Consider the following 14,970-nt stretch of genomic DNA (forward strand, 5'->3'; position numbering starts at 1 on the left):
CTACAGATAGTGTAGAACAGAACTGATGAGCTCATGCAGGCATCTTCCCTGCTGTCACACTTCTTTGGCAGTTTCCTCAGCTGTGGTTTGAAAATCATCTTGGGGTTGTCCTTCAGCTGCCAGCATACTTTCTGCAATTACTTCCTTCTGCCTCCAAGCCTTTTGGGTATCTCCAGGGAGCCTGGGAAGGCCCTGTCTGCTCTATATTGCACAAACTTGCAGAACACATGGAATTACAGATTTAGTGCCTCTTAGCTCACCTTCCTTATACTCCATTTGTAAATTGTACAGCCACAGAGCTTTTCCCTACCTTAAGGTGTACAGGTATTTCTTCAAGCTCCATCAGAAGAGAAATAATGAAAGGGAGATGGGAGTAAAGCAGAAAAAAGGTCACTGTAGAGGAACTCTTGCTTTTCAAATGTGAGTCTTTTAAGGAAAGAGATGCTGATTTTCTCTTCCTACAGAGTATCATAAGGCAGCAAGAAGGTCATTGTAGGGGAACCCTGGCTTTTTCAAATTTGATCCTTTCAAGGCAAGAATTAATGATTTTCTTTTACTGCTGAGTATTACACCTGCAGCATAGAATAGTGGGTGTCTTCTGAAAACAAGTAGAGTAAAGAATCTGTGGGGTTTTTTGATGACTGTGACTGTGTTTCCTCTTCTAACAATTACTATGTTAATTTAGTCTACAAAAATAGAGCCAACCTGATCTTACCCTCTGGCCATCTCTTTTTCAAGTGGTTGCTATTACTTCCCCTCCTCTGAAAGCTTAAACACAATGGCCAATTTAATGAAGAACAACAGAAGGGAGGTCTCTGATGGCTGTTTATAAAGTTTGATCTAATTATTGACCCATGAAGAAGAGGCAAGAATGTGACATCATTCCTTGTCCAACACCAGAGAGCCCAGAGAGGTCAATAGGAAATGACTGGTTTCACCTCTCCTTATACTGCTCCTAAACTTGGTTTAGAATGACCCAAGTTTCCATCTGTCTCATCTTCCAATTGTCCTTGGTTTTAAATACCATTTTCTTAAAAGGATGTGGAAGAAATTCCAGGGCAATGACAGTGTTTATGAATGGTCTGCAACTGAACAGGAAAAAAATCAGTTACCAGTAAACATTATGCCCACTGATAATCTTTCATAATCATTGGTGACAACCACAGAAGTACTGATGGGGCACCACAAAAATAACTCTTTTCTTTTCACTATATTAGAGTCATATAATATTGAGTGCTTTCTCTCCATCCCAGGACATACTGGTTTGCTTCTACTGAATTTATTCAGTATTGATTAACAGTAGAGAAGCAAAAACAGTAGGAATTAATTTTTTTTTGAGCTAGAAGCAACTCCCCTCAGCCTCACATCCTGCCGAAACAAAGCAGCAGCTTGTTCCTTGTCCCACTAGGACAACAGCTCATAGGGTCAGATTTAAAGAAACCCAGATACTCAACCAGTGCATCATTCTCATCACCTGGGTACTATTATAAAACAACGTCCCCTCCCCCCCCAAATGGCATACAACAACTTTGAAAATCTACAGAGAATGCTACAACATTTGTCTACTGTTTGTGTACTCCAATCTGCCATATGCAGAATGTGGCAAATGCTTACGCACAGACTGCTCCACTTCACTATTGATGTGTGAAAGATGATAGCAACACAGACACAATAACCTTTTGTTTAAAGCTCCTGTGCAATTAAGTGCATTTTCAGATGGCTTCAGTGAAGTTCAGCTCCCTGTTTTGGACTGGCTCTTGTAAATGCCCTTTTTCTTTGTTCCTATTACTCATGTGCCCATGGTGTGCAAGAGAGCTGCAATCCAGATGTCAATAAACCTCCTCTGAAATACCCTAACCCTCCTCTGAATATGGTGAGAACCTCAGACTGCCCTGAGTTATAAATAAATAACTATAAGAGAGCAGACACAGACACTGCCCCTCATGAGCAGAGAGCCCTAGAGAAAATAACTGCTCCATTATAATATGAACCACCAGTTCTTATTAAATAAATAAAGAAGAACACAGCATCAGCAAGTGTCAATACAGGAAAAGTAGTTTTCCTTTCTAAGATCATCAGCTTTTAATTGAATACAAACAGAAAGCAATTTAGCATTTTTAGAAGTAATTTTGTCCCTCTCCTGATGGTGATACAACAGGCTCTAGTATGGTAGCAGAGATATCCTGGCAGTTGTAGTTTCTGCTGTAACCTATGCAGTACTATTGTATTAAGAATGTATTTCCCTGAGATGAAAAAAAAAGTCTAAGTTAGAAGTTTACCTTTGACTGTCACTTTGGAAACATGCTAAGCAAGCCTGAACAAATAAAAGGAAAGGGTCCTCCTCACTGTATTTGTTCATTTAGAATAATTCATTAGCTAAATACTTTTCAACCCATACAGTCAAAGATTAAGCTCTAGCTACAGTCTCTTGCCTTATTTAAATGAGTCTTATTAACTTTTTTTTTCTGTTCTAATTCCCATTGCTATTTTGCATCAATCACTGTTCTGCTTTAATTATTATTTAAAAAAAAAAAACACCTCTGAATTATAATGTCAGTGGCAATATTTGCCATTACCTCAAAGATGACTGCTACTTTTGAATGAGCAACTCAAACTCCAGGTCTTGAAGAAACATTTTTCTGTGTACTTTTTCCTGGGTTTTTTACAATTTTAAGATAAAGGAGAGATAAAAGTTACAACTTATTGCAAGGTGAGGAACTGAAGAGCTCTAAAACTGTAGCAACGAGCTTATGGGCTTTCTGGGGGTTTGATGTGGTTTTTTGCCTTTTCTCCTGATAAAGCAAACATTTTGATCCTGAGAATACAGAACTTGCTGAGATTTTAAAATAGTGAGCTAAAATTTTTAAATAATCCAAATGCCCTCAAAAGCAAAGAAACAAACCAACCCTTTCTGCTCTCCATTGTCTATTCTATAAACAAAAAAGGTATGAGACGACCTCAGTGGTTACCTCTTAAAATCCATTTGTTGTTACATACAGAAGTTTCCTGGGACTCTGCCAGAATATTTAGGATCAAACTTATTAGTGATGCTCACTGCACAGTCATCAGGCTACATAATTTATGGCATCCGTTCTGTTCAGGAAAAGGGAGACATTGTTTTAATATCTATTAGTAATCTGTCATTGCTATTTACATGGGGAAAAGTGTTAATAAAGGCTGGCATTTTTCCCTGATTTCCTTCAGGTACAGCAGCAGATCCTGCTCATAACTGGCTGGTACACTGCCTGGAACAAGCTGTCTCCTCTCTTGTAGCTGTGCTGCAGATACCTCCCAGCAGTATGGAAGTGCCAAACCTGTTGTAGGCTCTTTCCTTCATTTCTTCTGGAACCACAATTAACCTCCACATCACCTTTTTATTTACATTCTCAGTTTTATCCCTTCTAGTGCTTGTAGACATTTCTTATTTAGTAATGCTGAACTGCCAAGCCAGTTATCTGAAGATGAAGCCCAAACAAAATTCAAGCTAAGTTTTCCTTTGCAGTACAAGCCAAAGCAGCCCCAGTGGAGCTGATTTATCATATACTCTTAGAAAGCTCAACTTTATAATAACATGAAAGGTTGGTCTGTTGTCAGGCAATAACAACAGAGAAGCAGTGGCCAAACTCAGGCTCTTGAGCTGTTTGTTGTGTGTTTGCTCACATGCAATTCAAAAAAGGTTGCCAGCCAAGGCTTGCCTGCCTGGTCAGCAGTGGATTCCTACATGCTGGCACACAGGCAGCTGGTCAACCAGGTCCTCTCAAACCTCCAGGCAAAATAAGCCACGAGAGGCTGGTGCCACTGGCTCAGCCTGGCCTGCTGCCACAACCAGGCTGTCACCACTGGGCAGCCACTGCTCTGTCCCAGATGCGCAGTACACTCAGGCTTCCCTTCCCCATTTGCTGCCCTCTAAAGACATGTCCCTGGTGACTCAACTGGAAGCTGATAAATGGAATGGAGATTGGAGGGCTGACCACTCAGACACTACCACTGGTTGGTTATTTTCTTAATGCAAGAGCAGAGAGGGGAAGAGGAAGGTGTTCAGCCTCCAGCAGTCATGTGGGAGAACTGCGGTCACCGGCTCCTCTCTCCAACTACAAAACTGACAGGAATTATGCACAATGCAAACATTCTATCCAAAACCTCTCTCTCTTCTTGAGAAATCAACTTTGTATTTGCAATGTAGTGAAGAGAAATACCTCCCAAATGCTTGCTCTGCTCTCAGCTGAACTGAAACTACCTCAACTGAGCTTTGTGTGGCAGAATCAGGAGCAGGCAGAGGCATGTCTGCAAAATCTCTTCACCCTCAACTGGATAGTACTGATAAATGTCCTGGGAACAGCAAAAAATGAATATTGCAAAACAACAAAAAAACCCCACGGGGTATCCTAGCCTGATGAGGAATTATATTAGGCTCATTGGAGCAGCTCCTGGCTGATTAGAAACATTCAGCATTCATCACTTAACAGTGTAGTAATTCAGTAGTATTATTTAGCTGTATTTTTATTTGCATAAATAAAGCCAAGGGAAACACCTTCTCTGTGCTATAAATTGTTGCTCCTCAAGGTTTTTGAGAGTAGTACCTTCTTTTATTTGAGAGCTGCTTAATAAGCTACATCCATCATTATTTAGCCTTCTCTTGTATACAGCGCTCTAGTCCTCCTACTGGATCCCAAGGAGGCAAGTAATAGTGAATTACTAAACCTTTAATTTACTTTTGATTAAAAAAAAATTAAGGGAAGAAGAGGCAATAAATACACATGGGCAAACTCCTCTGAAGGCAATAAAAGCTTTGCAAGATGTATCTGCACATTTGCCCACCTCTTTTTTTTCTTTTTAGATTCCAAATAGACACAATTAAGCCTCATGTCTGTTAAGGAGAAGCTTTCATTCACTGGATGGAAAGAAGTACCATGCCTTAGTCAGTCAAATTATCACTCTTGATAGTTTCAAGGTTTGAGTTAGGTGGAGTTCATCCTTATTCAAAGAAATTTTTGTGCAGGAGAAAATGAACCATGAAGACAAAGTCGTTTCCTAAATTGTGAAGATAAGGAGCATATATTCCAACTAAAAATGTAGTCCTGCATCGTGAAAGGGAAATTATCCTCTAAATCCATTGACAGTACTACTCTAACACTTAGCTGGCAAAATCATATGTAGCCACAAATTCAAATGGCCAACCAAGTTCAATCCTATACTTATTCTCTCACAAAATAGCCCCGCAAATAAATAACACATTTCCCAGAAATAGGTGTAATAGAATTGTCATAAAATAGAATACTGTATTTGCTCATTCCACACAAACACATAAAGATGGGGAGTAAGCTTCTGTTAATTCTTTTGAAGAACACAAACTCTAACATACCTAATGAATCTGTCAAAGGCAATAAAATCAGAGAAAGCAACATTTCAAAAATTTTATAGGTTCCTTCTGGATGAAAAGCTTGATGAAAAAACAGTTTTAAAAATAGAGCTATAAATTAAGTAGGAGACAACAGGCAAATTATCTTGACAAGGAAAAGGGAAGGGGAGAGGAAATGTATAACACAACACAACACCTGGTGGTGTAACCATGGGTAACAGAACAAGAGAAACAAGTAACAAATAAAAGAATACACCGAAGCATCATTGACTGAAGCATAACCTTTGTGCAATGCACCCTTTGATTGACATGAGCATCACCTTTGTGAACCTCATTTCTGTGTTTTAGCTCAGTTATCAAGGCATGACCAAGGCTTACTTCATGTCAGTTCAAAAGAAACCAAAACAAAATCAAATCAAAAAGGCATTCTTTATGCAAACACAGGAAATAAACTCTCTCCAATTTCTTCCTTCAGTGGCATGAAATGAGACAGAAGAAACTGTTTTTAAGAGTCATCCTGATTTAAAAATACATGTCTTTAGAAACATAAACCTCCAAAGTCCTGAGAGTCCCGATGTAACCCTGCCAAAATTTAAAGCACAAACTATTGTCCAGCTCATGCAGCAGCTCATTATCTGTTCCCTTTGCTGGAATTGGATGCCTAGCAAACCATCACTCAGGTTTACAACAATGAAGGTGGCTGGCACTAATTGTTAATCTGAAGATGCTGAGAAAGCAGCTGGCATCTCTGCAGTCACTGGCTATGCACAGTTCCTTTACAGCCAAGAGGTGTGGTGGGCAATTAATGACAGCTAATTGACCCCCCCACCCCCTCAACATACACATCAAGGCCTTTACATGCACTAAAAGTCAAGTATGTGCTTAACTGTTCTGCTGGCAGCCACTCAGGTAACTACAATCACAGATTCTCTCCTTGTCCAGACAGGATGGACAACCACAGATTTTTAGTGAAAATCAGGTCCTCTGCCCTTTCACTTATGCCCTTTTAAACCAATCAGTACTGCCTCAGGTAGACGCTTCCCTACCTGTGCCATGTGTGTATATTTGTGGGTATATGTGGGTATATATATGCAATCCTGCAGAACCCAAATAAAAATTCAATCACATCTTTCTCTAAAATCCCACAACTCCATACTAGCTCCATGTTTGACTGGACAAAAAAAGACTGCAGTGGTGGCCAGCTCGGCAGAGTGTCCCTCAAACTAGCCAGCTGTGACAATCATTTTTTCTGTTTACAGTGGGAATGTGTGTGCATGTGTGGAGAATACCACCCATATACAGAAATCAACACAGGCTAAATTTGCCTCACTCTGTATTTATTTAGTTACTGATTTGTCTTACTTGTCTCACTCTGTGTTTATTTTCATATATATATATATATATATATATACACAAACATATATAAGTATGCTTGTGCAAATGTCAATCACTAGGATGAACTGAGACAAAGGTGGCCCAGGAGCTGAGCTATAAAGCTTGGATTCAACTCCAGTTTCTGCCTCGGGCAACTCCTGAGACCCTTGGGAAGTCACTCAAACTCAGATGCTGCCTAATTCCCCATTAATTTCATTTAATCTGAGACATGGTCTCTGTGGGATATTCACCTAACCTTCAGGTACTTGCCTGAATCAAGAGATCAGGCTCCCCCTGCAGCCAGTCGTAGAGACTGCCCAGCAAACTGATCCAAAAAATAAGCTCCATACATTCAAAGACCTTTTTAATATCTATTAAGGGCTGTAGAAAAACTAAGTTTAACTATGGCAACTAAAGACTTTGTCTGCAGTGTGCATGTGTGTCAGTCTCCAGTCCACAGAAGAGGCCTGACTACACATCCCTATCTCATTACGGTCTTAGGAGGATAAATGCAGGAAATGCCAGGAGACTTCAAAGTATTTCTGTGATGTGGTCATGCAGGAGACAGACAGTGACCTAAAATTAACAGATTTTAACCCCCAGGAGATTAGAGGAAGCTTAGGCAACAGCCTTTTGAATCTCTTTGGATGCACTGTGTGGGAAGAACCAGCCCACTCAACAGTTTCACCTCATCTCCTTGGGAGGCCCCAGGTGCTCAAGACACCAATACCTCTGTAACTTTAATTTCACCTTGAAGAGTTGCAGGGATGTATTTTAAATGCATTATATTTACCCTTATACACTATATCCATATAGACATATACAGCATTAACTATTTCAAGGTCCCCACAGAGAGCTGTTAGCACAGACAGAACATGGGTCTGCATACTGCTTAAGCCACATGCACCATCTGCTCCAACATTTTAATGCAATTTACCAGGGAAAAGCTGAGAAGGAAAACAACCTGCTAGATGAAAGATATTAAATTTCCTTTTGCCCAAAACACTCCCTGCTGCTTGATATATGAACGTAGCTCGCCCATAACTAAAATTTGATTTAAGAACATAATCATAAATTTAAAAAAAAACAAATATATGTCCTGCATCTGCAAGGTAACATTGACATAATTTTTCTGTTAACTACTTGTCTGCTGCCCATGGATAACTGTCCAAACTAATATTCTTTTTCCTTAATACAAAACAAAAAGGAGTGGACAGGTTAAGAACTTAAAATTGCTACTTCCCCTCAGGCAGCAACTTTGATGATTTTCAATAAATGAGTAAAGAAAGATTTATTTAGTGCAGCACTGAAGCCAAATGAATTCTACAAGTTTAGACTTGTATTTGGCTGAAGGTGGCAGCCCTGGGCCAGGTTCTATTTAAATTTTGGAAATAAGTCCTCCAACTGATCTGTATAAAGGCTTCCAAATGGGAAAGGCTCACACTTCAAGAATCAAGTTTCACCAAGGAGTGTACACCCATGGCAAGTGGGCAAATATTGGCAGAAATTATGGCACACTCCTGGTCATGTTCAACTGTGTTCATAAAGATGTTTAGACAAGTTTAGAATTTTTTTCCTCATCAGAAGTATACACAAAACTAAGGAAGAAATATCATGCTCGAAAAACTACCTACCCTATAAATTCAGAGCTTACAGCTGGAAGACCAAGACTAGTCAGAAATTTTTAAAATTATAACTGTATGCAGACTGTTGACTAGAAGTTCTTTCTATAGCCTTACTGAAAGCCTGATCATTTCCTTGCTAATGCCATGATAATATCCTACTATTCATGCTGGAAAGCTGACACTTCCTTCTTCAAACTCTTACACCATTCCCTACTAAATTCAAACTGTCAAACAAAAGTAAAAATAAAAAATAACTTAAAAAATTGATTTCTTAAGACTATAAATATCAATGTTGCGTTCTAATGTGGAAAGCTGAAAAATCTACATACAGGAAGAGTCTTACCAACTCCTCTCTCACTGGTAGCCTCAATACAGCTGTCTTCATGATTCATAATCTCATGAAACAAGTTCTCAACCTGAGCTCCCACCCAGAGCTGAATGGGTGGCTGAGTGCCAGGATGTTTCAAACTACCAGCCAGTGATCAAAAGCAATCATCTTCAGCAGTCATTGTACCAAAACCTCTCTTCATTTTGCAACTCTAGGCTCATTTAAGGTCAAGGCAACAACATGAATATTAAGAATTATCAGAAAAAGAAAAGCAAAGGCAGTCTTTACTGTATGGTATATGTACGATGTACAAAACCACCATATGCCCATAGCTTGAGTATTACACAGTGACTTCCTACAGCAGAGAGCTGCAGAAAATGAAGGCAGGAATGATCAGAACACACAGATAAGCTCCCACACAGGGAGAAACTGCATGGCCAGGACCCTCTCTGACCTGGAAAGAAATCATTGACAAGAGTTACAGCTGAGATCTAAACAAATCCTGAGTGGCTTAAACACAGAAGAAGAGACAGCTACTTACTGTCTCTTCTCACATGAGAGGAGCTCTAGCTGTAACTCTTAAGTTGTTGGTCAAAACAAAAAAAGGAAGTTCTTCCTCAATACAGTTTCTTGCTGCAAGATGCTGCACGATGCTGCACATAGTAAAGATTTACTAGAACTCAAAAAACACTTCAACAAATGAATGGAAAAAAAAATTCCACAATGACAACTGAAAACAAATGTACCATTCTCAGTGCAGGAAAAGACTGTTGCAGGAGTGTATCAGCAAAGGATGGGCATAAGCACACCTGTTTACTCATCTTTCAGCACCTGCTTTGGGTGTCATCATGGTACAGGGATACAGGTATGTCCTGGACTTTGGTTTGATCTGTGTGACACCCCTAGGTTATTTTTTTGCATACCTCAGGAGTTCAGAAACATCATGAGAAGCCTTTTATAGCTTTTTGTTTGGTTTTGTTTGTGGGTTTGGGGTGTGTGTTTGTCCTTTCTTTTGTTTTTCAAATATTTGTGTTTATAGTCTCTTGGTTTTGGGGTAAACTCCCGTCCAATTTTCTTGCTTCCATCCACAGCTAACATATCCTACAACACTGAACACCAAGGACATTGCCATTGATTTCAATCAGCAAAGGATCACACCCTAACTGCTTCCAATTTCACAGGTACTAAGCAACACCATGTGATTACAGCCTCTGAGGAAGGAGCATCCTATATTCAAAGGTTTCAACCATGTAACTTCATACAGACCTGGGAACTTCCAATTGCACCTACCAATGAAAACCAGCTTTGCAAATATTGGATAACAAACACTTGAAGTACAGAAATAAATACTTTGTGTGTTGTTAATTGATATTAGTTCTACTGGATCAAAGAGATTCCTTGCATAGTTATCATAAACCTAAAAATAAGACTACTTGCTAATATACTGTAAAGTTTCTATATTTTTCCCAGTGTTATCCTGAATAAAAATACCTTTATATCAAATTCATATGCAACATTCCTATTAAAGTTATGTATTCAGGTACAGTTTAAGATGAAAAACAAAGCACACAGAAAAATGGAAAGCTGAACATTACAATAATTTAGATTTTATACTTCCTGTTGAACACTGATTATAATAGTGTTTTTTCTATGTTCACATTATACCAAATAATTGCTCTAGTTCAGCACCACCAGCCTTAAGGGAACATGTAATATCATTCCTTGCAATTCAGTGCATCTTTGTAGTGGTGCATAGGTTTTCAATAATTATATAAAATAAAACACTATCATAGGGTATATTCTTTTCTTCTAAAACCAGCAACTCTCAGTGTTAGAAAATATTAACACCATATTCTACACTTTGTTTACAGTAAGAGACTTTACTGAATGCAAACAACTCAAAATTACTCAATAGCTGGATTGAATTCAATATAAATGGTAATTACAGGCATTATAAAATTTTGTTCATCCACACACCAAGACAACAGAAACCTTGCTTAGTGTTCACACAGAAAATGTGAATGGTGCAGAAGACTAGATCACCCCCACTACCCAGTGAATGACTAAAAATGAGTCTGCCTGTGTCTCCCTTATTAAGTCCTGATCTGGTTTAACATTTTACAAAGGTGAAATTTCAAGGGTGAAATAGAGCACTATGGAAGTCCATAAACAATAAAGTTGCACCAAGAATACTGTTTTCTTCTGTTGCCTCTCATATCTGGGTTCTTTACCACACAGGTGCTGTGACGTCTATGTCAGAAACTGGAAATCTAGCTTGTTAAGGAACATAAAAAAAAAAAAAAAAAAGAGGCTCTTCACAGACATCAGAAATAAAAAGAGCAGAGAGTAAGAAAGCAGGTGATGAAGAGTACTATCAACACATTTGAATGTATTTGACAATTCTTCTCTATTAGCAGTGCATTTCTGATGACACGTAGTAAATATGTGTATTATGTTCTACTTAAACGCGGTTGAAAAGAAAGGCTCTTTTCAAAACAAGGCATCAGAAAAAAATTAATAGGACATTGTCTTTCAGAAAATAACAACAAATCTAACACGGACTGCAAGGGGCATTAAAGCTCCATGAAAATTCTTTACTCAAGACTAAAAAAAAAACGTTAATATGATCTACCAATACCATTTGGACCTCATGCGGATTTGCTGCATGAGGAGGGTACCCTCCAAGGAGTTATACTGAGGTTACTTTGGGCAGGTAGTCATCTTTATAAGACCTGCCAGTCCAACAGAAATTTCTGCCAACATAAAGCAGCATCTACTTAGAGCAAATGTCCTAGCCCCCTTGCAGCATGGACCTTAGCTTTCCATCCTTCCACAAAGCTTCTTCTGGTCTGCATTTTGTTTTTTTGTTTGTTTGTTTCCTGTATATTACTATATGAACTTATATATTTTCAACAAAACAAAAATTAAAAAAAGAAAAAAATTCTGTTCTGAAGCATTCCAACTATACAAATTATACCATACATAAGCAGTCATATCCAACCTTCAGATTCAAATGACTGTTTGCAATCGCCCCACAAAGCAGTCTTCACAGAAGGACTCAAGGATTGTGAAGGTAAAAAGCGCTCGTTATTTCTCTTAGGAAAATATTGTCTTACAGAAGGAAAAGTGATGCCTACCAGCAGGTATTACATTTCAGGAATACATATTTTAATAGTTAATATCAAGCAAAGACAATACTGGGAGACACTGAATGACAGGTTTGAGTGCATGAAGTCTGCACTGTGCTTACAAAAAATTGCCTATTCTCAGCTAATAAAAAACCCCAGAATGTAAAATTCACTATATAAAAATTTAAAACCCCACCAATTTCTCCTCTTCTTCTTTTGTTACTTACATGTAAGTTTTAGAGAGCAAAATCATCAGGTAACATTGCTATGTAATAATTTCAATTAATACAAATGAGGGTGCTTTTAATCAGTTTACAACATCATAAATAACCAACCTGAGGAGAAAAGGAATAAACTTATACCAAAAACCAACCTACCATTTACCCAGGGACCAAAAAGCAGTATGAAATATATCACATTCCTCTTTCTATAGATATTCCAAATATGAGATGATGCTATTTGTTTATGATACTTCTAAATCATAACTAGGAATCCACTTGATATCTCTCAAAAGAGAAAAAAAGACACACCCAGATTTTGCTTTTAAGGCTGACATCTGTCTGTCTCACTGAACAAAATAAAAGGCAATCTTTCCCTTTGCAGGCTGCAGATCACTCACTCAATTGCTACCTTCAAATCAGAGCATGCAAGGGCTGCATTCCACCTAAGGACTATTTGTGGTGGCTGCTGAACAGAGATGCTTGCACTCACCAGAGGAGAAGGAGGCATTTCAGATTGTGATGCTGATTGCCTTGGAAGTGTTTGCTAAAAGAGATGCCAATGAAGTAAAGGAGTTTCAGTACCTGAGTTAACTAGCTGCTGCTCCATGACCCCACAGCCCAGGACCTCCATCCATTCTCCTTGGAAGTTGATCTCCATCTCAAAGGAAGGGTGAGTAAACGGGAAGTAGCAGTCCACCCATCTCACTTGCAGCCCTGTAACAGTGATAAAAAATAAAATAAGAAGGGTGTATGCTTAAAAGGCCATCCCTCCAACCATCTGTAAAACTTACCCTTCAACTAATGACATCAATTACAGCAATCCAGAGAAAATAAATAGCAAACAAACTAATTTACAACACCTGTGCAAGGCAATAAATCTTGAAACTTGTGGGGAAAAATGACCATGTCTTTTCTAGTATGAAAAACACTTTGTGCAATTCAAGCACCCTTTGAAACCAAATCAATCACTTGTCAAACTCTAGCAACCACCTGATACCAAACAAAAATGAGCCAAGATCATGGGAAAGTCAGACTATTTTGCTATTCTTTGCACCAGAAGATGACTGGCTCCTCCTCAAAGGAAAAACAAAGTCTTTAATTGTCACTTAGTATTTTATGGATCAGCTAGGCAAGTAATTTTTTTCATGAGAACCTATTTAAAATACACAGCAATTCTTTCTCTACATGTTCAAATAGGAAAGTTAAAAATATATATTAATACACACAAATATATATACACAGAGTACATTATTAAGGTATGCAATATATCAGCAGAGATGGAATACTCTGGACCCATGAGACAAGATGTGGATGTGCAGCTCAGCACCTCTGCAAGTACCACTGTGCTGAGCAAAGATACCCCTGGCATCTCAGAGCTGCAGAGCCAGAAAAAAACAAGGACTACAGTGCTGGCAAAGAAGGGGTGTTGTCAAGGTCCTGATTTATTTGCTGTGTTTCAGTACTTGTAACCAAGTTTTGTTTTATTGAAGAATTTTTTATACAGCCATTAGGTGTCAGGAAAAAAAAAGTCTCAGAAACATGAACTGTAAAAACTCCAGGGAAAGCTGAAATGTGAATTCTGTGAGCTAATGACTTAATCCCAAACTCATCTTTCCCTTCAGTTAAATCAAATGCTAATCAGCATTAGGATTATCAACAACCAGGCAGGTTCAGTTTAGAAAACCAGGGGCCCAGCAAAGGTTGTTCAGGTAACAGCAACTATTAACACCCCTAGTTTGATTTCTGGGGTTTTCTTTATTTCAAAAAAGTGACTTACAACATGAAATTGCATAATTTATACAGAGAGTTTTTCAAATTCCAACTTTTTCTGTAGCCGTAAGGAGTAGGTTTTATTTTATTACTTTTCAAACACTGAATGTAGCTACAGAAACTAAGACAGTAAGAAAAGAAACATACATACATGGCAGAAACATAAAATACAGAAAAGTTACAGGGAACTTTTTGTGATAATGTAAACTTTCAAATGGAGAAGCAGATTTTTAAAAAAAAACACATTGATACTTCTGTATTCTCTTTCCTCTCTTAAAAACTAAAAAAAAACCTCAGAAAGATACATGAATGCTAAAAAAGAGTTTTAATAACTTTATCCACAGAACTCAGAAAAACAAATATTGTAGCAATTATACCATTCATAATTGGACTATTACCTTATTGTTTATTTTTCTGCATAGCAATAAAAAAATTATATACATTTAAAAAGTCATGTGTGTACAACAGTATGGTGGTCAGAAAACATTTTTATTTTTAATTTAGGAGGAAATTCTTCATTGTGAGTGTGGTGAGAAACTATTCTAAGATTCTATGGGTTTTCCAATCTTGGTAGAAATGCATTTTCAGTCTGGGGAATGTACAACTCTGTAAAGTCATGTACAAATAAAATATCTTTAGCTATCAAAATCTGCAACTGCTGCAAGAATGACATTGAATATTCAAGTAGTTTCATATTCAGCATCATATTCAGATAATGATTTCTTTCTAATCCTCTGAGCACTTCAAAATGAAGCTTTGGGAAAAAGTAGTTTTCTCATTTTTGTTCTTAATTAAAATAAAATTTTATAGGAAAAAATTTTAAACTCTTTTAGTTTTTAATTTTATTGTATATTAGTACGTAAAAGGCATTTGTTTTAAGCAGATATAAGCAAACAAAAAAAAAAATCTGAATAAAACAAAAGAAATCCACAATGAAGAAACAACTCCCTCCTTCCTTCTTTTCCCTAAATTAATAGGTAACATCATATACCACAATAATGTCATTAATACAATAGCCAGGACAAGAGGGAATACCTCTCTAGTTTACATTCATGTGCTCTTTGAGTCTTTTGGCTGTGGAGGACTTTGCTGAAAAGCAGAGGGTGCACAAACTTTGTTAAGATTAAACCTTCTAACTGCATTTCTACAGACTCAGAGAATAAAT

The 14,970-nt window shown here is 37.8% G+C and overlaps 1 protein-coding gene across 6 annotated transcripts in view; it reads right to left on the reverse strand.

Annotated features, from left to right (window-relative positions):
* The window catches only part of FARS2 (phenylalanyl-tRNA synthetase 2, mitochondrial), a 237,980-nt gene that overhangs the window by 149,073 nt on the left and 73,937 nt on the right, over nt 1–14,970 (reverse strand). For all 6 annotated transcript variants that reach the window (XM_030444177.1, XM_030444178.1, XM_030444174.1 and 3 more), the window contains one exon: nt 12,618–12,749. In XM_030444177.1, coding sequence (XP_030300037.1) covers nt 12,618–12,749 — 132 coding nt within the window. The remainder of the gene's footprint in view (nt 1–12,617; nt 12,750–14,970) is intronic.

Source organism: Calypte anna, chromosome 2 (assembly GCF_003957555.1).
Source record: "Calypte anna isolate BGI_N300 chromosome 2, bCalAnn1_v1.p, whole genome shotgun sequence".
Lineage (NCBI taxonomy): Eukaryota > Metazoa > Chordata > Aves > Apodiformes > Trochilidae > Calypte > Calypte anna.